Source organism: Dermacentor andersoni, chromosome 3 (assembly GCF_023375885.2).
Source record: "Dermacentor andersoni chromosome 3, qqDerAnde1_hic_scaffold, whole genome shotgun sequence".
Taxonomy (NCBI): domain Eukaryota; kingdom Metazoa; phylum Arthropoda; class Arachnida; order Ixodida; family Ixodidae; genus Dermacentor; species Dermacentor andersoni.
The window spans coordinates 101,403,200-101,424,194 of NC_092816.1; the positions used below are offsets into that span (position 1 = coordinate 101,403,200).

At 47.4% G+C, this 20,995-nt stretch overlaps 1 protein-coding gene across 1 annotated transcript in view; it reads left to right on the plus strand.

The window, feature by feature from the left end:
- The window catches only part of LOC126540895 (uncharacterized), a 59,756-nt gene that overhangs the window by 12,550 nt on the left and 26,211 nt on the right, over positions 1-20,995 (plus strand). The window contains exon 4 of the mRNA XM_055075506.2: positions 18,970-19,063. Within this exon, the coding sequence (XP_054931481.2) occupies positions 18,970-19,063 (94 nt within the window). The remainder of the gene's footprint in view (positions 1-18,969; positions 19,064-20,995) is intronic.

The window sequence follows — 20,995 nt, forward strand, 5'->3', positions numbered from 1 at the left end:
GATAACGGAGTTATGAGGCTCACAAAGATCTAGCATTCACCTCCCACTGTTGTTGTTATAGCTATCTAGATCCTGTATATGTGTATATGCGCATTCATCTCACCCAATAGGATAACTTCGACATCATTGGTGGATGGATGGATGGATGGATGGATGGATGGATGGATGGATGGATGGATGGATGGATGGATGGATGGATGGATGGATGGATGTTATGAGCGTCCCCTTTGGAACGGGGCGGTGGGTTGCGCCACCAAGCTCTTACTATTATACTGCCTAATGTCCTACCTAGGTTAAACAATAAAAAAAAAAGAAAAAAAAACACTGAACTCACACGTTCAAATTTTCTGATCTCCTATTGCAAACTTTGATTTTGTACGTCTCCGTCTTTTGTCGTTTCCCTACTTCTATTCCACCAATTGCCTCTTACTAATCCCTATTGCGGACATGTTTACTTTTCCACTGCTCTCGCTGAACCCAAGGGCTTCAAGGAGGCCAGTGGTGCCTAAATCAACTGCTGGGTAGACGTCTTCACATTCTAATAGAACATGCTCCATAGTTTCCCTAGCTTTACCGCGGCAAGTACATACTTCTTCTTCCTTCTTATATCTAGCTTTATAGGCCTTCTTATATCTCGCTTTATAGCGGCGTGTTCTAAGGCAACCCGATCTCGCTTCGAAAAGTAATGAGCTTCCCTTTGAGATATCATAAATTGTTTCTTTCCTGATTTCGTCTTTTTCCTCTTAAGTAGTTACTCATGGCAGGTTTCTTTTCCAATGCCGCCGCGCATGAGATTATTCCGTTCTCTCTGACTTTCCGCTTGACCTTCTTTGTTGCTGTGTTGCCCACCTTACAGGCCGCATACTTGCTGGTAAGAATCCTAGTTCTTTTCCTCTACTGTGAATCAATGTTTTTCCTGTACAGGTCCCTCAACACTCTCCCAGCCCACTCACTTTCTTCCATATTCTTCAGTCGTTCTTCATACTCAATTTTAATGCGAGATTCCCTCACTTCAAAACTAGTCCAGCCCATAAATAGATGCGTGGAGGTGAGCGCCACCTGGAGGTGCTGTGAGGAACCCAGAGGCACGCGTAGTGCGCGTGCTCCGCTGTGATTGGCTGGTCTATTTTTCAGGGGACCAGCCAGGTCCCAGCGACCAGGTTGGCAAAACCTGGCGAAGTTTGCAAAGCAAAGCTTTGCTTTCTCGAAAAAAAAAAATGAAATCAACTGTGAGGGCGCCATACGAACAAGATACGGCGCCTAAAAGCGGTGTCCTTGAATTATATGTCATCGCTGCCAAAAACTACTAGAGAGTTAGCCTAATTGGCTCACTGCTTGCAGCAAACATTTTGGCCTGTCACTGAAAACACCGATCGTGTTATATTGCTTAACGCTGATAATGATGACGCGCTTTGAATACTCTGTACAGCTGCCCATGCGAACATAGCTCTTGCGCGAAACATTGCAAGAACTGCTGTGCGACAACTCGAGTGCAAGTTCAAAGTTGCGCCCGTTACAGATGAGAAGTGACCCCTATTGTAATTGCTTGAAGGGCGTCCAGGGTTTGGGGCGCAAAGATTGAAGATTCAAGATTCAGGAAGCCGCACCTAAATATTGCCGCTTACGTTTCACCTGTAATGCTTGCAACCGAAGTGGCAGCGTCGTCGGAGTCGCACTCAACAATGCACAATCTGCAAAAGCTTGTTTCTAGTCCACAGCCTTATTCCGAAGTTCAATAAATCCGCACACCTTTTGTGTTGTCATGAATGTAATGCGGAATTCCTGTACAACGTGTTGAGACTTGCCATCATCAGTTTCATTGAAACAAAAATAATGTGGCTGCGAAGTGATGTACGTTGCGACTGGCAACAAGGCGGTAAACAGAATTGAAATGGCTCCTTTAATATTCCTGTCGACCAATGTTCCCATAACAGTGCTAGGAAATCGCCAGCTCACGATTTCATGTTCACTTTGTTTTTATTAAACCTTTGTTCGATTTATTACAAATGTAAAAAAAAAAAAAAAAACATGAGCTTGGGCTGCTTTTTATAACAGGTTGTTTTCCTGCAATTCTAGCAATAGCTCACACCATCCTTGCCACCAAGTGACCTATCCAGGTGAGGCTAGAGCATGCAGCTGCGCGAGCGAATGACGAGGATCTAAAACATAAAAAATAATAAAAATACATGCTACGAAATGCCACTGCTCCAGTAATGCAAGTCGTGTCCATTAATATGCGGGGAGGTTCTAAAAATGTATTCCAATATTATGTTTGTGTGTCTGTCTTCTTACAGTAAACATTCCCCTCGTCCGGCTAAAAATATCGAACTGTGTGACAGCAGAACCGAGACCGTGGAACAAGACACAAATAGGGATTGTGTAAGTTACTCAAAAAGTTTATCGCTTGTTATCAACACTGAAATAATCTTCCTTGCAGACGAATTGTTTTATTTCTGAGCCGCTCTCTAAAATTAGTGGCCGTTGTTTAAACGAAAACGATGTTGTGGATGACTTTAAGAAGTCTTAAAAACACTAATGTTATTTTTTCGGGGTCCTATGAGCAGCATTTTTGCAAAAACTGCCTGGGGTGCTTTGCGTTCGCAAAGATAAAGACCAGTACAATTTACGCATCGATGATGAACCGTTAACCAAAAAAAAATGAGGTTAATAGTTATTCAAGAAAGTGACCCGAAATCTGAGAGTGCACTGCTAATTTGTTCACTGCAGCGCGTTTGAAATTTAGATTCATATGTTTAAAAATACTTGGGAATCTTAAGAGAGCACTCACATATTCAGCAACGAATGAACAGACATAATACTATGTCCGGGGCAAAAGCACACTTTGATCGCTAAATATAAAACTATAAATTGCGAAAAAAAGACAAACATTTTACCGATGGCAATAAGCTAAACCAAGATTGATTAATGTACCTGAAGAGAATCTTGTATACGCTTGCGCTATTTTTCCAGTATTCAATGGGCAGCAGGGCTGGTATAACATAAAACTATTCCAATATGTTTTTATTTCAAATCAGCCACAAACCCTCCATGATACGTGAAAATGGCTCTTGCTTTGCCTATATGGGTGTGGCGCCCGCCCATATAGGCTGGACCAAAACCATCTTGTCCTATAAGGGAGGGCTAATGGCCTATTTGGAATAAAAGCAGATTGGAATAGTTTTACGTTATAGGGCCCCAGTTGTGCGACAAATGTCCGTGGAAATGTTTTGTAGACACAAAGCTAAATTGCTGAATTGATAAAGCCTTCAGTTCGTAAGAACTCCTTATTCGTTCTTTGTCTTCTGTTAATAATTGCTTATACAATATTAATATAATGATAACAAGTCCCTCTGGAAACTGTATACTTAACTTTTCTTTCCGCAATCAAAGGATGACTCAAGTGCATTTGACACTCAAGGAATCAGAAAGACAACGAACATTGGACCTCCCAAACATCAGCAACGTGAAATATTTGAAAAGTCCGCGAAAATTTGTGGAATAATTACGACCAAAAATTATTATTTAGAAATACTGCTAACTTTGTTGCAGAACTAGTATCCAAGATATACTAGAAGCAGAACATGATGCATAATGGCTACATGATGTCAATACTGCGAAAGTACTGGTGAAAAAAGAAATCAAATAAAAATTTGGTGCTATTTTTCGCAGGATTGAAGTTACGACAAAAGTTATTCATCTCTGAAATGCTGCGTATTTTCATTTGCAGAATATTTGCAGCTATCCTACTGGTTGCCATTATTATCGGTACAGTGGCCGAACATTTTGTGGACCAACAGTCTCAGGTCAAGAAAAAACGCGGTAGGTGAATTTTGTGCCCGTCTGTGTAAAATATTTATAGCTATCAAGTCAATACCACCACCATTTCTAATATAACTGACCATGCACCAACGAGCTGTAATGCGTCGTTGCGCTAGTCTGGCCACCTTCAAAACTGTGCATGTGAAGTGGCTCCTTTTAGTACTTTCACCTGGTCGTAGAAGTTGCGCCGCGCACTGATGCACGTTCGTGCACTTTCATGCCTTCTTTGGGTCACGCACAAATGTGCTCACACGTGCTCCTGATTTTAGACCCATCTTCAGCGTGTTTCACTGTTTGCCTGGTCACTTTGTTGCTTGCCCTGTGAAGAGGCATGCGTATTGTGGAAAGTTTTTCTCGTTGTCTTCATTCACTGTGCACAAAACAATCCACAGTGAAGTCAGACCAAATTGTCCGCCTATGAGTCTTATGGTGTGTGTATAACCGCCGCCACCTGAACGCCACCAACTCCGCTTTAAGGTTATATTACCAAATAACATGGCTGACCGTAACAAAGAGAGCATCTAAGTAAGTATGGGTCAAACTCGAATAACCTGTGAGATTGGCAAGGCGCAAGGTTGACTTACGAGTTGACCGGACCTCTTTTGACATTCAGAAAAGAGTTAATTAAAGAAAAATATACCATCTATTTCAGTTTCCTTTTCATAACAAAGTGAATCCTACGGATATTATATCGAAGGAGATGTTCCAGCTGACTACGGACCCAATATTAAAAAAAACGAGAAGATGGATAACTTTACAGAACGAAAACCAGGTAGATGTATGTTAAGGTTAATTGGAAAGTGCCAGTAGTCTACATTTGCGTAAAATTACCAAACTTGTAATTATCATCCTAATTGAAAAGATGTAAATTAAGAAGGTATAGACATTTTTAAGAAGAAACCTACTGGACGTTTTCAGCCATCTACAATAGTGTGTTAAATTTTACAGCTGTGAACGAAAGCCCAGTCAGCATAAAAATAGTAAGTTATTACGCCTTAATTGGCACAGTGTGCATTCGAAAGCCGCACCCTCTACTGGCTTACCTAGGGTGCGGCCGTGAACAGAAAAAAAAGAAGATCCCAGGACACCTAAGCACTTCTTATGAGTTCAGAATGGGAAGGCATTAACGCCGCTGAGCGGTCCTTCTATACTCCATCTCACGAGCTGGTTGCAGCGCTGTGGAGGCTACAGGAATTCTTAGCCAATAGGAAGCCCCAATGTCCCTCGAGATGGGCTCATCCGCGCCGCGTCGTCTACTCAGCGTCTTCTTGCCATCCTGTTACATGATCCATGGTTGGTCGATTGACGCAAAAAATACTTTGACGCAGTAACCATAAGCTGCGTTTGCCTGCATGCCACAGGAGGGCTTCGCTTTACCTGTATACTTTTCTTGCAGTTACCTTGCAACCTCCTTAGCAAGTAGTACAGGCGAATGCCCTTACAAATGTTCGCTGCCCCACAGCGTCTGCTCGGTGCCTACTTGTCCTTTTCTCTCTACCGTCATCACGTAAAGTGCTAGAGCGGGGTACTAAATCAATGATGCAGTGAACAATTTGGCTTTTATAGCATTCTGCATCGTCAACGCATCACCGGATGGATGGATGTTATGAGCGTCCCCTTTGGAACGGGGCGGTGGGTGGCGCCCCCAAGCTCTTGCTATTAAACTGCCTGTTGTCCTACCTAGGTTAAGCAATAAAAAACACTATGAACTCCCACAACCAAATTTTATGATCCCCTATTGCGAACTGTGCTTTTGTACGTCTCCGTTTTTTGTCGTTTCCCTACTTTTATTCCACCAAGCCTCCAATCGCCTCTCACGAATCCCTGTTGCGGACATGTTTACTTTTCCACTGCTCTCGCTGAACCCAACGGGTTCAAGGAGGCCAGTGGTGCCTAAATCGACCGCTGGGCAGACGTCTTCACATTCTAATAAAACATGCTCCATAGTTTCACTCTATTTACCCCCACAAGCACATGCTTCTTCTTCCTTCTTATATCTCGCTTTATAGGTGCGTGTTCTAAGGCATCCCGATCTCGCTACAAAAAGTAACGCGCTTCCCTTTGAATTATCATAAATTGTTTCTTTCCTGATTTCGTTTTTTCGTCTTAAGTAGTTGCTCATGACAGGTTTCTTTTCCATTGCCGCCACCCATGAGATTACTTCAGCCTCTCTGACTTTCCGCTTAACCTTCTTTGTCGCTGTGTTGCCCACCCTACAAGCCGCATACTTGCTTGTAAGCTTCCTAGGTCTTTTCCTCCACTGCGAATCAATGTTTTTCCTGTACAGATACCTCAACACTCTCCCAGCCTATTTACTTTCTTCCATATTTCACAGTCGTTCTTCTTACTCAATTTTACTGCGAGCTTCCCTCACTTCAAAACTAGTCCATCCCATATCACCCTGCACAGCTTCATTTGTAGTCTTCCCGTGAGCGCCCAATGCAAGGGGACCCACTGACCTTTGATTCACATCGAGTCCTGATTGTACTCCTGGCTTAAAGCAAACAACCGCATTTCCAAAAGTAAGTCCTGGAACCATTACACCTTTCCACATATATAACCGATGCTAATGCTGTGGCGCCACCTACTAATTAGACATCGAAACCAGTTTTACGCTTGGTGCCCTGTCTGTAGTCTTCCTAGCAACATGAAAACGAACAGCCAATCTCAATAATTACGACAAAACATACCTAATGATTTGACTTCAGCATCAGTTCAGGCTGAGCGAAGACCGATTCCGCCGCTTGTTTTTCGCTGACAGTGCGGAGAGCGAGTAACAAGCGCGAATTCGTATCGAAGCGGGTGGTCAGGGCTGTATGGGCTCTGCCATGTTGCTACGGTTAGAGTGGCTATTACGGTTACCGGCGGTAACTGTCACAGTAATTCTCGGTATACAACGCGTATGCGCAAATATCGTAAAATGTAACGTATCCTTCTACCGTATCATATGGCGAGCAAAAGTTAAACTTTCCAGTGAAGCCAAAAATCAGGATGTTACGCCCGGAACTATATACCGCTGCGCAAGGCTATTGCCTGTGTGCTGCAGCCAGCTTGCGATACCGAGTATAGTTATGAACCCCTCGCGGGCAAGCGAGTGCGTTGAGACGCTGGGCACGTTTTGATTTGGCCTTACGGAGGCGCCTTTACAACGTAAGTGAAAGCTTGCGCGGACAAGGAACATGTGGATAACACAAGCTTCCGAGAACGAGAGGAAGGGTCACGTGGTGTCGCGAAAATGTCCTCTCCTTTCACGCGATTGCGCAGCAGCAGATGCTGCCATTCACCAGCGCTCTCCGTCGAGACCCGAGCCAGCAAGCGCGAGCCAGCAAGCACAAGCCCGCGCCACAAGCGCCCGAGATGAGCTCGTGACGTGGCGTTGGAGTCATTGGGAAGTTAGGTGCCGTTTCTCTGATGCTGTACACGCTGCCCGCATTTTCGCCCAATGGGCCAATTCATGCTTTCGCATCCACATAAAGGATGCTTCGGGGAATTACCGCTTTATTTGCTGCACCCCTGGCGAAACAGCGCGTCGGCTTTTTATTGGTACTGAACGAGCGCAGACATCTATTGTGTCTCGGAAAGTGTGTGATCGGCCACAAGAAACACGCAATATGCATGTATCACTATTATTACCGCGAAGCTATGTACCTCTGCCGTCCAAAGTAATTTTCCTGCCCTAAGCAAAAAAAAAAAATATCTACCCATACGTGAGCCGATCCCGGAGATAGTGCAATGCCGGGCCGATCCACGGCGGAGGTGAAGCAGACGTCAAGCACTCCCCATACGTGGGCTGATACCGAAGATAGTGCAAAGCCGGGCCAACCCGCGGCGAAGGTGAAGCGGGTGCTCATCACTCCCGATAGGTGGGCCAATCCCGAAGATAGTGCAATGACGGGTCGACCCGCGGTGAAGGTGAAGCAGGCGTTAAGCACTCCCGCATACATGGGCTGATCCCGAAGATGCGCACTACCAGCCCGACCCGCGGCGGAGGTGAAGCAGGCGTTAAGCACTCCCAATACGTGGGCTGATCCCGAACGTGTGTACTACCAGCCCGACCCGTGGCGGAGGTGAAGCAGGCGTTAAGCACTCTCCATACGTGGACCGATCCTGAACATAGTGCAATGCCGGGCCGATCCCGCGGTGGAACTAAAGCGGGCATTAAGCTCTGCCCATACGTGGGCTGATGCCGAAGATGTGCACTACTAGCCCGACCCATGGCGGAGGTAAAGCTGGCGTTAGGCACTCCCGATACGTAGGCATATCCCGAAGATAGCGAAATGTCGGGCCGACCCGCGGTGGAGGTGAAGTTCGCCATTAAGGGGCCCACATACACAGCTTCACTGGTCATCCTTCTTCATAGAATGGAAGGGCACTCAGATTTTTTTGCTGACGACACGAAATTTTCATACGATGGTAGAGGTATACATCTTCGCTGTAAAAAAGTGCTGGTGCATCCTCAACTCATCCGTGAACAAAGCGTGTTCACTATTGTGCGCGAAATCCGTTCCTTTTTCGTGTGCTAAGAAACTAATAGTTATAGAATACCAAGATGACCAAACCTACGCTCTTTCAATATAATGAAAGTTTTTAATGCGGTTATCTACATGCGTGGGCGACTAGGCACGTGCTAATGGTCGTGATGCCGTTGTGGTCGTCCCATCGGCGTCGTTCCCGCTTCGTCATTCGATTCTTGTCATACAGTCGTCGTCACGCCTCCCACTGTGACTCAGTGACCTAAGTTGTCTAAAAGAGTGGCTCATTAGGAATGTGCTTTGGAACATGATGCACTTGTCATTCATGTCATGATGTGTTGTCATTCCAGCTTTCTCATCCATCTCTTGTCATGCCGTTGTCGTCACGTCGTCGTTGTCATAGAGTCATCACAAATTATTGGTTACAGCGTCAGTGTGATGCTGCCTTGTTCGATCAATTGACGTCAGTGCAGTTTTATCATCCGACACTGTTCATGCCGTATCCGTCAGGTCATCGTCGTCATAGAGTCTTTGTGATACAGTCGTTGCCATGCACTCGTCACCATCCCAGTGTGCTTACACCACTGTGATGCCATCGTCGTTAATGCGTCGTCGTCATACAGTCATCGCGATGCATTTGTTGTCATACCGCCATCGCTACGCCGTACTTATCATTCCATTATCGTTGTTGCAACTTCACCATCCAACTCTCGTCGTGTTATCGTCGTGACGTCATCTTCGTCGCACATTGGTCGTCGTACTATGCTCGCCACGCCGTCGTCGCCTCACTGTCGTTTTGCTATCGTCACCAGTTTATAAAGTTCGACTCACTGTGGCCATTCCGTCATCGTCACACCACTTTCGTCGCTCCATCGAAGTCGTTCTTCGTAATTTTATTTTAATAATGATGTCATCATTAAATCGCGATTATACCAGCGTTATCAATCAACTGTCGTCATTGCGCTGTCGTCATTCAGTCACTAGCTGTCGTGCATCGGTTGTCATACCAGCCATCGTGCCGTCGTGGCTATCGCCGTTATTCCAACTTCTCGTGAAACTGTTTCTCGTCACGCCATCCTTGTCATAAACTCGTCGTCATCTCACTGTTGTCGTGCTGCCTTCGCCACACCGGATTTGTCGTTCGATCGGCGTAATTCCTTCTCTGTTAGTCTAACGTCGTCTCTGCGTCTTCGTCATACAGTCACCTTTATGCGGTCACGCTCATGGGAGACCGCAGAAAGTGAGTGCCATGGTAAAGTTGGTTCACACCGGAGATAGTGCATGCCGTGGCGAAATCAGCGGAAGTCACATAATGACCCACACAAGTTTTGAAGAAGCGTTACTTAACGAATTAGTGTGTCGCTACACTACTCGAATACTAACCGCGTTAGCGTCGGCAGCCATCGTGGGACTGGTTCTGCCATATTTATTTTTTGTAGCTCAGTCCGTGCAAACTTTGAAACTCCGCGCATAGCCCAGAACTACAGTGTTGTTTTTCGGTGTTCTCGAAAAAAGCAATGCATGTAATTATTGCGATTTAAAATAATTTAAGTGTGGCGTTTAACGTTATAAAACTGCACAGTTAGCTATGAAGGACACCGTATTGAAGGACTCCGATTTAGCTCTGCAGCAGTGTCCGGGATCCCGTTAACGTGTACACAAAACACAATACAGAAGCGTTTTACCATTCCGCCCTCACCGGGTTGCGGCCGCCGTGGCTGCGGCTCGAGCCCGCGACCTCGTATTTGGCAGCCCAATGCGAAGTTGGTGGTCAAAATAATACCTATTATCATAATATATAGGTACTGTCTTATGTCGATGTGCGATATTGCTCGTTCTGAATAAATATTTATGCCTGTTTCTTACATGCGAAACAAGGGAAGTTTGCCTGCAGAAAGTGGCGGTATTCCAAAATCTTAGCTATGAAGGACAAAAGGACAAATGAAAAAGTATAATGAAGCTACTAAAACACTCCCCAAAGCTTATAACAAAATAATCTCACATCGGCTCAAGAAGTCCACGAATCCCGGAGATAATAAAGAAAAAGAGGCTATATGACTACAAGAGCAACGTAAGCACGAAGAGGACAAGGGAGCGTAGAGAAAGTGAGGAATGCATATAAATTGCAATTTATGAATGCAATTTATGAATTCACCAATACGAGGAAATTCTGTCGTGCACTGAGAGCTAACTTGAGTCGGTGCAAAACCACGGCACAAACATGTTACAGTGAGGCTCTTTATGACTACGCTTATGTGCACTTTTTTCTGTGTCAACAAAAAGCATCATCCTCAGAGCAATGTCTTATACCTCCCATGAAAGAGAAAAAGGCAATGGCTCATCCTTCTCGTGATGCAGAGGTTATATATATATATATATATATATATATATATATATATATATATATATATATATATATATATATATACCGTATAATCCCTAGAGATGCCCCACCCCTTTTCTTGGCAAGATTTTGGAGTTTTATAAAATAACATGTGCTAGTTCCTGTAGGTAGACTGAAAGTTAACCCCAACTCATGTTTGCATTCGATTCTCTCTATGTTATACGTGGGCTATCTCTCGGGATTTTAGAGCATATATATATATATACAGTGATCCACGCAAACTTATATAAATATATGCGTGTGCGCACCTTGCGTCACGATGACCACTGATCAAGACAGCAAATGTGTTCCTACCTGTGTTCACAATTCTGTGTCACCTATGTGTCGGGTACTAAATGGCTTCGCTGGTCATCTACATTGACAGAATGGAATGGCTCGTGATTTTTCTGTTAAGAAAAAGGGAACCTATGTGAATAATCTAGACGACTTCGAAAGATCCCTCGCTCCTGGTCATACGTTTCGGGTACCTAATGGGACCGCTCGACAGAAGGAAGGAAGGAAGGAAAGAAGGAAGGAAAAAGTGGAGAGGGAAAGGCAGGGAGGTTAACCAGTTTAGCTCAACCGGTTTGCTACCCTACACAGGGGAGCGGGTAGGGGGGGGGGGATCAAAGATGGGGAAGGGAGAGAAAGATAGCCCATAACACAACATGCACATCGTCAGTTAGAGTCCATCGCTCTTGCGTACTACAGAGCCGCTTGTCCAATTCCGTCTCTACCAAAAGCCGTAGTCCCTTCGTCGCCTTCAGCTGTGATTTCTTCTGCCGGCGACATGTGAAAATCTTTTCAAATGAGCCGAAGAGAGGCCACTCTGATTAATCGCTTATGGCTGGGGGTGGCATCCATGAAATCTTACTCATTTCGCATTGGAATTGCCGACAACACTCTCTGCAATGCCTGTCTTTGCGAGGAGACGCTAGAACATGAGTCTAGAACATGAACGTGGTCGTGACGTCAAAGAACACAGTAGCAAAACTGTGAAAGGCAAAAACTAGCTTTTATTGGGCGAACCTGTGCCCACAAAACAGGCTACACTTAAAGCACAACGAGAGCGGCGAACACAGTCGGCGATCGTCGTAAAATCTGCTCAGCGGGTAAAGCGCGTCGGCTTTTATAGATCAGCCGTCGAATGTGCCAGATTAACCGATGGGACCCGCGTGTCTTCCACAAAGTTCTACACTATTCGCGTCACGCGATAAAATCAGATAACACAAAGTTCGGCGACAACAGACAGCGGATAGAAGCATCGAAAACTTTCCAGAAACTTCTTTTACATGCAGGCGCGTCCTGCGCTGCACGATAACATTTGTTAGGCGGCCAAACGTGGTCGCCCGATAAAGATAAGTACACGTGTCATTACCCCCCTCTTAAAAAGCATCGACCCGATGCTGCAAACAAACGAAAGTAATAAATAAGCACTCGTAGCAAAGAAAACAACAAAATAAGGGAAGTTCGTTAGCGTCCGTAAAACGGTTTAAGACGCACCACGTGGACCACTTCAGGTCGTGCGCGGCGCCGCTGTGAATGCGAAATGCCGTCTGGCACGACCTCATAGTCCAGTGCGCCAATACGTCGGATGACCTTGTAGGGTCCGAAATAGCGTCGCAGTAGTTTCTCACTCAGTCCTCGTCGGCGTATCGGGGTCCATACCCAAACACGGTCGCCGGGCTGGTACTCGACGAAGCGTCGTCGGAGGTTGTAGTGTCGGCTGTCGGTACGCTGCTGGTTTTTGATCCGTAGGCGGGCGAGTTGTCGGGCTTCTTCGGCGCGCTGGAGATAGGTAGCGACGTCAAGATTCTCTTCGTCAGTGACGTGCGGCAACATGGCGTCGAGCGTCGTCGTCGGGTTCCTGCCGTAAACCAACTTGAGCGGCGTGATCTGTGTTGTTTCTTGCACCGCCGTGTTGTAAGCGAATGTTACGTACGGCAGGACGGCATCCCACGTCTTGTGTTCGACGTCGACGTACATCGCTAGCATGTCGGCGAGGGTCTTATTCAGCCGCTCCGTAAGACCATTCGTCTGCGGATGGTAGGCCGTTGTCCTCCTGTGCCTTGTCTGACTGTAGTTCAGAATGGCTTGAGTGAGCTCCGCTGTAAAGGCCGTTCCTCTGTCGGTAATGAGGACTTCTGGGGCGCCATGTCGCAGCAGGATGTTTTCGACAAAGAATTTCGCCACTTCGGCTGCGCTACCTTTCGGCAGTGCTTTAGTTTCAGCGAAGCGGGTGAGGTAGTCCGTTGCCACGACGATCCACTTATTTCCGGTTGTTGACGTCGGAAAGGGTCCCAGCAAGTCCATCCCGATCTGCTGGAATGGTCGGCAAGGAGGCTCGATTGGCTGTAGTAATCCGGCTGGCCTTGTGGGCGGTGTCTTGCGTCGCTGACAGTCTCGGCATGTTCTGACATAACGGGCGACGTCGGCGGTCAGGTGCGGCCAATAATACTTTTCTTGTATCCTCGATAGTGTCCGGGAAAATCCTAGATGTCCAGAGGTCGGATCGTCATGTAGGGCGTGCAATACTTCTGGACGAAGTCCTGACGGGACAACAAGAAGGTAGTTGGCGCGGACTGGTGAAAAGTTCTTCTTCACGAGTAGATTGTTTTGAAGCGTGAAGGAAGATAATCCGCGCTTAAATGCCCTGGGGACAACGTCGGTGTGCCCTTCCAAATATTCGACGAGGCCTTTTAGCTCCACGTCTGCCTGTTGCTGTGCAGCGAAGTCTTCCGCGCTTATTATGCCAAGGAAGGCGTCGTCATTTTCGTCGTCTTGCGGCGGCGGGTCAATGGGGGCGCGTGATAGGCAGTCGGCATCGGAGTGTTTTCGTCCGGACTTGTAGGTTACAGTGATGTCGTATTCTTGTAGTCTGAGGCTCCACCGCGCCAGTCGTCCTGAAGGATCCTTTATATTCGCTAGCCAACACAACGCATGATGGTCACTGACGACTTTGAATGGCCTGCCATAAAGATAAGGGCGAAATTTAGCTGTAGCCCAAACGATGGCGAGGCATTCCTTTTCGGTCGTAGAATAGTTGCCTTCCGCTTTTGACAGCGACCGGCTAGCGTAAGCTATCACCTGTTCGACTCCGTTTCTCCTCTGGACTAGAACGGCACCGAGGCCTAGGCTACTGGCGTCAGTATGGATTTCTGTATCGGCGTACTCGTCGAAGTGCGCAAGTACCGGCGGCGACTGCATGCGTCGTTTGAGTTCTTCAAATGCGTCGGCCTGCGGCGTTTCCCACTTGAACTCAACATCACATTTAGTTAGACGTGTCAACGGCTCGGCGATGCGTGAAAAGTCCTTGACAAAGCGCCTGTAGTAGGCACACATGCCAAGGAATCTACGCACTGCTTTCTTGTCGATGGGTTGCGGGAACTGTGCGATTGCAGCTGTCTTTTGCGGGTCTGGACGGACACCAGATTTGCTGATTACGTGGCCTAGGAACAGAAGCTCATCGTAAGCGAAGCGGCATTTTTCCGGCTTCAGAGTAAGCCCTGACGACTTGATGGCTTCTAGTTCTGTCGCAAGCCGCTTGAGGTGATCGTCGAAATTTCCGGCGAAGACGACGACGTCATCCAAGTAAACGAGACAGGTCTGCCACTTTAATCCTGCTAATACCGTGTCCATGACGCGCTGGAACGTTGCAGGCGCCGAGCACAGTCCGAATGGCATAACCTTGAACTCGTAGAGGCCGTCTGGCGTGATGAAGGCGGTCTTTTCACGATCTCTTTCGTCGACTTCTATTTGCCAGTAGCCAGACTTGAGGTCCATCGATGAGAAGTATTTAGCATTGCAGAGCCGATCCAATGCGTCGTCTATCCGTGGGAGGGGGTATACGTCTTTCTTCGTGATTTTGTTCAATCGACGATAATCGACGCAGAAACGTAGGGTTCCGTCCTTTTTCTTAACTAAAACTACTGGAGAGGCCCACGGGCTTTTCGACGGCTGGATGATGTCGTCGCGCAGCATTTCGTCGACTTGGTGTCTTATAGCTTCGCGTTCTCGCGTCGAAACTCTGTAAGGGCTCTGGCGGAGTGGTCGAGCGCACTCTTCGGTTATTATGCGATGCTTTGCGACTGGGGTTTGTCGAATCCTCGATGACGTCGAAAAGCAGTCTTTGTATCGTCGAAGCAGACTTCTGAGCTGTTGCTTCTTAATCACGGGGAGACTTGAATTTATGTCGAAGTCTGGCTCGGGAACTACGGTCGTCGGGGTAGATGCGACAGAATCGGAGAGGACAAAAGCATCGCTGGTTTCCTGAATTTCCTCGATGTATGCGATCGTCGTGCCCTTGTTGATGTGCTTGAACTCCTGGCTGAAGTTTGTCAGCAACACCTTCGTGTTTCCTCCGTGCAGTCGAGCGATCCCTCTTGCGACGCAAATTTCACGGTCGAGCAGTAGACGTTGGTCGCCTTCGATGACGCCTTCTACGTCAGCGGGTGTTTCGGTGCCGACTGAAATGACAATGCTGGAGCGAGGCGGGATGCTCACTTGATCTTCGAGCACCCTCAAGGCGTGGTGACTACGAGGGCTCTCCGGCGGTATCGCTTGATCTTCCGACAGCGTTATTGACTTCGACTTCAGGTCGATGATTGCGCCGTGTTGGTTCAGGAAGTCCATGCCGAGAATGACGTCTCGTGAACACTGTTGGAGGATAACGAAGGTGGCAGGGTAAGTCCGGTCATGAACGGTAATTCTTGCCGTGCAGACTCCAGTCGGCGTAATGAGGTGTCCTCCAGCGGTTCGAATTTGAGGGCCTTCCCATGCAGTTTTAACTTTCTTCAAATGGCCGGCGATGTGTCCACTCATTACGGAGTAATCGGCCCCTGTGTCCACTAAGGCGGTAACTGCGTGGCCGTCGAGAAGCACGTCGAGGTCGGTGGTTCTTTGTCTGGCGTTGCAGTTACGTCTTGGCGTCGGGTCACGGCTGCGTCGTGTTGAACTAAAGCTGGAACGGTGGGTCGTCAAGTCGTCTTTCGTCGGTGCAGTCTTGGCTTCCCGACTTCGTCGGGACGGCGGCGTGTCGTTATTATGTCGTCGAGATGGTCTCTTCGTCGTCTTCGTCGGCGGCGGAGGATCTTCGTCAGTTCGACGAACAGCAACCGCACCTCCATCGGTTGCTGCTTTTAGTTTTCCGGGTATGGGCTCGCAGAGCGGCCCCGGGCTGGGCCAGTGTATGGTCGGCGCCGCGGCGACAGGTAGCGGCCTGGTGATGGCGAACGCGACGGTCGTCGAGAGCTCCACTGAGTAGCGGCGAGGTAATCGGCGATATCGCGGGGGCGTTCACCTTGCTGCGGGCGCGGAGCGTTCACGGCGAAACCTCGCAGTCCCATCTCCCGGTATGGACATCGTCGGTAGACGTGACCCGCTTCTCCGCAGTGGTAGCAGAGCGGGCGGTGGTCAGGAGCGCGCCAAATGTCCGTCTTCCTCGCGTAGGTGCGCTGGGCGACGGGTGGTCGGGCTGGCGCTGGCGGCGGCGGACGACGGAACTGCGGCGTGACAGGGCCCTGGCGCGGTCGCGGAGGGGGACCTTGACGGCGTGCGACGGCGGCGTAGGTCATCGCTTGCGGCTCGGGCTGGGGCGATACAGGGGCTACTCCAAGTTGTTGTTGGAGCTCCTCTCGCACGGCGTCGGCAATCGAAGCCACTTGAGGCTGTGATGGTGGGAACAGCTTTTGTAGCTCCTCCCGCACGACCGCTCGGATAGCCTCGCGCAGGTCGTCGGTGGCCAGTGATTGAACTCCAGCGTAGTTCGTCGAGTTTGTGCGGCGGTCGAATTGCCGGTTTCGGATCTCGAGTGTCTTGTCGATACTGGTGGCCTCGCGAAGAAACTCGTCGACGGTCTTCGGTGGGCTTCGTACCATTCCGGCAAAAAGTTCCTCCTTCACGCCACGCATCAGCAGGCGGACTTTCTTCTCCTCGGGCATTTCAGGGTCGGCGTGGCGGAAGAGACGGCTCATTTCTTCCGTGTAGATCGCGGTCGTCTCATTAGGTTGCTGCACCCGGGTTTCTAATAGCGCTTGGGCTCGTTCTCGGCGTACGACGCTTGCGAACGTCTGCAGGAAGCCACTTCGGAAAAGTTCCCAGGTCGTTAAGGTGGCTTCTCGGTTCTCGAACCACGTCCTGGCCGCGTCTTCCAAAGCGAAGAAGACATATCGCAGTTTGTCGTCGCTGTTCCAGTTGTTAAAGGTAGCGACTCTCTCATACGTCTCAAGCCAGCTTTCCGGGTCCTCGAAAGTTGAACCGCGGAACGTCGGAGGCTCCCTGGGCTGCTGCAGCACGACGGGTGACGCTGGGGCTGCCATTGGGGTGGACGTGGTGGCCATCTTCCTAGTCGTCTCAGGCAAAAGTCCGTGCTCCGGGGGCAGTCCTTGCAGCCTGCGGCTACCTCGCTGGTTCTTGGCGACGTTGGTGTCTTCGAGTGAGGGCTTGGGTCACGGCTTTGTGGGGGCGTCCGGTACATGAACGCAAAGCACCTCCACCAGATGTCACGTGGTCGTGACGTCAAAGAACACAGTAGCAAAACTGTGAAAGGCAAAAACTAGCTTTTATTGGGCGAACCTGTGCCCACAAAACAGGCTACACTTAAAGCACAACGAGAGCGGCGAACACAGTCGGCGATCGTCGTAAAATCTGCTCAGCGGGTAAAGCGCGTCGGCTTTTATAGATCAGCCGTCGAATGTGCCAGATTAACCGATGGGACCCGCGTGTCTTCCACAAAGTTCTACACTATTCGCGTCACGCGATAAAATCAGATAACACAAAGTTCGGCGACAACAGACAGCGGATAGAAGCATCGAAAACTTTCCAGAAACTTCTTTTACATGCAGGCGCGTCCTGCGCTGCACGATAACATTTGTTAGGCGGCCAAACGTGGTCGCCCGATAAAGATAAGTACACGTGTCAATATTCTGTGCGACTGTCCTGAATATAATGTTCAGCGACAGTCCCTGGCATCCGTTCTAGCGCACTTCTGACAATAGACCATTCTCACTTGACAGCTCGACAGAAGTTTTCGTTGTGCTACACTGGGACACTCAGGTGATGTCCTGTACTTTGCAGGGTCCAGGTGGTAAATAGCAGATATAGCGACTCACTTAAAACGAGAACACCAGACTATATTTTGTAGTTTTCTGGCCTTGTGAACATGTATGTATGTATGTATGTATGTATGTATGTATGTATGTATGTATGTATGTATGTATGTATGTATGTATGTATGTATGTATGTATGTATGCATGTATGTATGCATGCATGCATGCATGCATGCATGTATGTATGTATGTATGTATGTATGTATGTATGTATGTATGTATGTATGTATGTATGTATGCACGCGTGATCTATCTATCTCCAGACAATGGCGAGTTCTATGTATTATGTTTTTCGTGAATGCGCTCGCAAATCACAAGCGTTAGACACGTTCCTAGGTTCTATCCCAAAAAAGACGTGGTATGACTTCCCAGGTCTCCTGTTCCAAGTCGCCATGGCCTTCTCGGCGAAATCCAACACACGGATGTTACTCAATATAGCCAGCAAAAGTCAAGTTGAGCAGTACTCTCTGCAATTCTTACATGGCCTGCGATGCTTAACCATTATGCACATTGTGTTCGGACACGCCACCGTGCTTAGGACGGAGACTTTCTGTGAGTGTCTCACGCATACACCTTACTTTGTTTTCTGTGCATCGTGGTGCATTTGGTGTCTCTTGATCGTGATAGCTACAGCAGTAACCATGGCGTGAAAGTGTTCAAAAAGGAAGGATATAGCGAAGTTTTCATAAAATCTTTGTGACATTTGGCCAGCTACTTTCCGTTCTTCATAGGAATTGAGGCATACAAACATACGCCTGAATTACGTGTAGAAGCAGTGGATAATTAAATTAAATTATGGGGTTTTACGTGCCAAAACCACAATCTGATTATGCGGCACGCCGTAGTGGGCAACTCTGGAAATATAGACCACCTGGGGTTCTTTAAACGTGCACCTAAATCGAAGTACTCGGGTTTTTTCGCATTTCGCCCCCATCTAAATGCGGCCTCCATTGCCGGGATTCGATCGCGCCACCTCGTGCTTAGCAGCCGAAAAGGTGGATAATTCCCTAGCTCCGATTGGCATAAGACAAGAATAGAATCTTCAACGCATCTGATTGTCGCTTGTGGCACGCGACATGACCCGCAACAATGAATATCCGCCTGACATAATTGCGTTTCATTAGTCCTTACAACGCATGAATGTGTAACGTTCACTTTCCAAATTCAATGGTATTAATGCTTTTGCAGCACGACTGCTGAATTTAATAACTGGTACAACAGAGTGGCAAAAGATGATCGTACCCGCCGCATTCAACGGCGTTGACACGTTCTTCTTTCTCAGGTAAGCAACTGTGTTTTACTTCCATATTTTCCCATTCTTCTGAAGATTTGTTTTGCAAAGATTATCTTGTCTCTCCCGATTCTTGCTATGTTTGTTGGTAGTATAGAGTCGTAGCTCATCGCATCTGGCCACCTTTGTTCTACCTTTCTTGCCTGCACCACCAAATTCTCGACCTTAACTGATCATATAAATGTTAGCGACTATAAGCAACATTTTTATGCTCGTAGCAAGGGCGTTTAGACTTGAATATAATAAGCAGGACGCACTCCGAGCAGAAAAGAATGTTGTCGGGAAGATTAAACGGAAATGACGACTCGGCTGATTTGTGTACATTGATCGTTACTTGAATATAGTGCGTCGCTAGAACTAGAATGGACCACAAAGGGATAAGAGCTGTTTCGCAGGGGCAACGGTCTAGCGAAGAAGAACAAAAAAAAACACACAAAGAAAACATGATTCACACACCATGATGGGTCACGGGTCAACATCACAGGTCACATGTCGAACTCTAACGATGCGCATGTGTGCGAGAGATGCTAGAGGAATTCCACATTCGGAAGAACGAAAGAAGCTTGCCCGGCCACATATCCATCTGTTGCAAAAAAAAATGCATGCTGGATAACACATAAGGGCCTTGCGGGTTAATTTTGTTAAATACCTTTTCGAATGATTTAGAATTTTTCCTTGCAATGGGCTATAACATTGCTGTTAGGTGCGGCAACCCACGCGTGGCTCGACTGTTTATAATGCCTCTCCTATAGCCATTGGATGTTTAAGAGAGCGCTCGTCTTTTTTTGCTAGTTTATTTACTTTTATTTTACAGTCACTGCTACTCTCAGCAGAGATCTTAGGCGGAAGTAGTGGAATACGTTGAAGCCATTGAATACGTCGTGGAACCCATTGCATTTGGGGGTATGATCCTTAGATGATGATAATTTCCTCTCAACGTCACGCCACGAAGAAATCCCGGGATCCTAGCCATAGTCAGCTTCGCTCTAATAAAGCACAGTTCTTGTCGCACCCTTCCGGCATTGCAGGCAAATTTTCTGGGGGAGCTATTTCTACGATGTGCGCGTGTGAGACTATTCAAAAAGCTTTTATAAATAAACAGATTTTTGTTACATAACAATGTTCCACAAATGTAAGGTTACATGTTTGAATATCGTTTCGATAGACAATATAAACATTGCCTTTTCTGTTCAGTTGTAGGCGGAGGCGTTGCTTGATTGATCAGTCCGGCACAATGCCGGTGCAGTGTCTATTTTCGAGAGGAAGTTTTGTTGGAAAGTTGACAAACTTACAGGGTGCTTATCGATTGGCGAGACATGAAATGATGGACATTGAACGACGTGTTTTTGATGGCGTCTGCGAAACGTTTGAACCTTTTTGCAGCGGATTTTTTCTGTCTCACATTGTAAGCAAGCAGAAAGGAAACGGGCCTGCCGTGTTCCTCATTGCCGTGATTAGAAGGTTGATCAGGTGAGAACCACGTCCTATATTTAATAGCGAATAGGTGGACTATTATAATCTGGATAACAGGCATCAGTTGTCTAACATCTGTGAACCACCAAAGGTGATAGCGACAGCCTGCCTAAGATCTTTCCGTGCTGCGTGCATGTGTCTTACATTACACCAACGTTGACGAGATGTCTTGAAGTGGGCGAATGTAAACTTTTTCGAATACAAATTGAATGCCAATACTAAGTATCAAATATCTAATAGAATAGGCAATAGTCAAAAGTCGACGCATATACGCATTTACAGCAAAAATATTTATTTTAGTATAGTTAGGTACCACTCCTGTCCTAAAAAGTGCAAGAAAGAAAGCTGCTTATTAAGCCGGACAGGCCCACTTTTAAACAGAATACCCCTAATTATCAATAAAAGAATGCATGAATAGGCCCTCGACAACTTTAGAGCCTGGCTACAAAC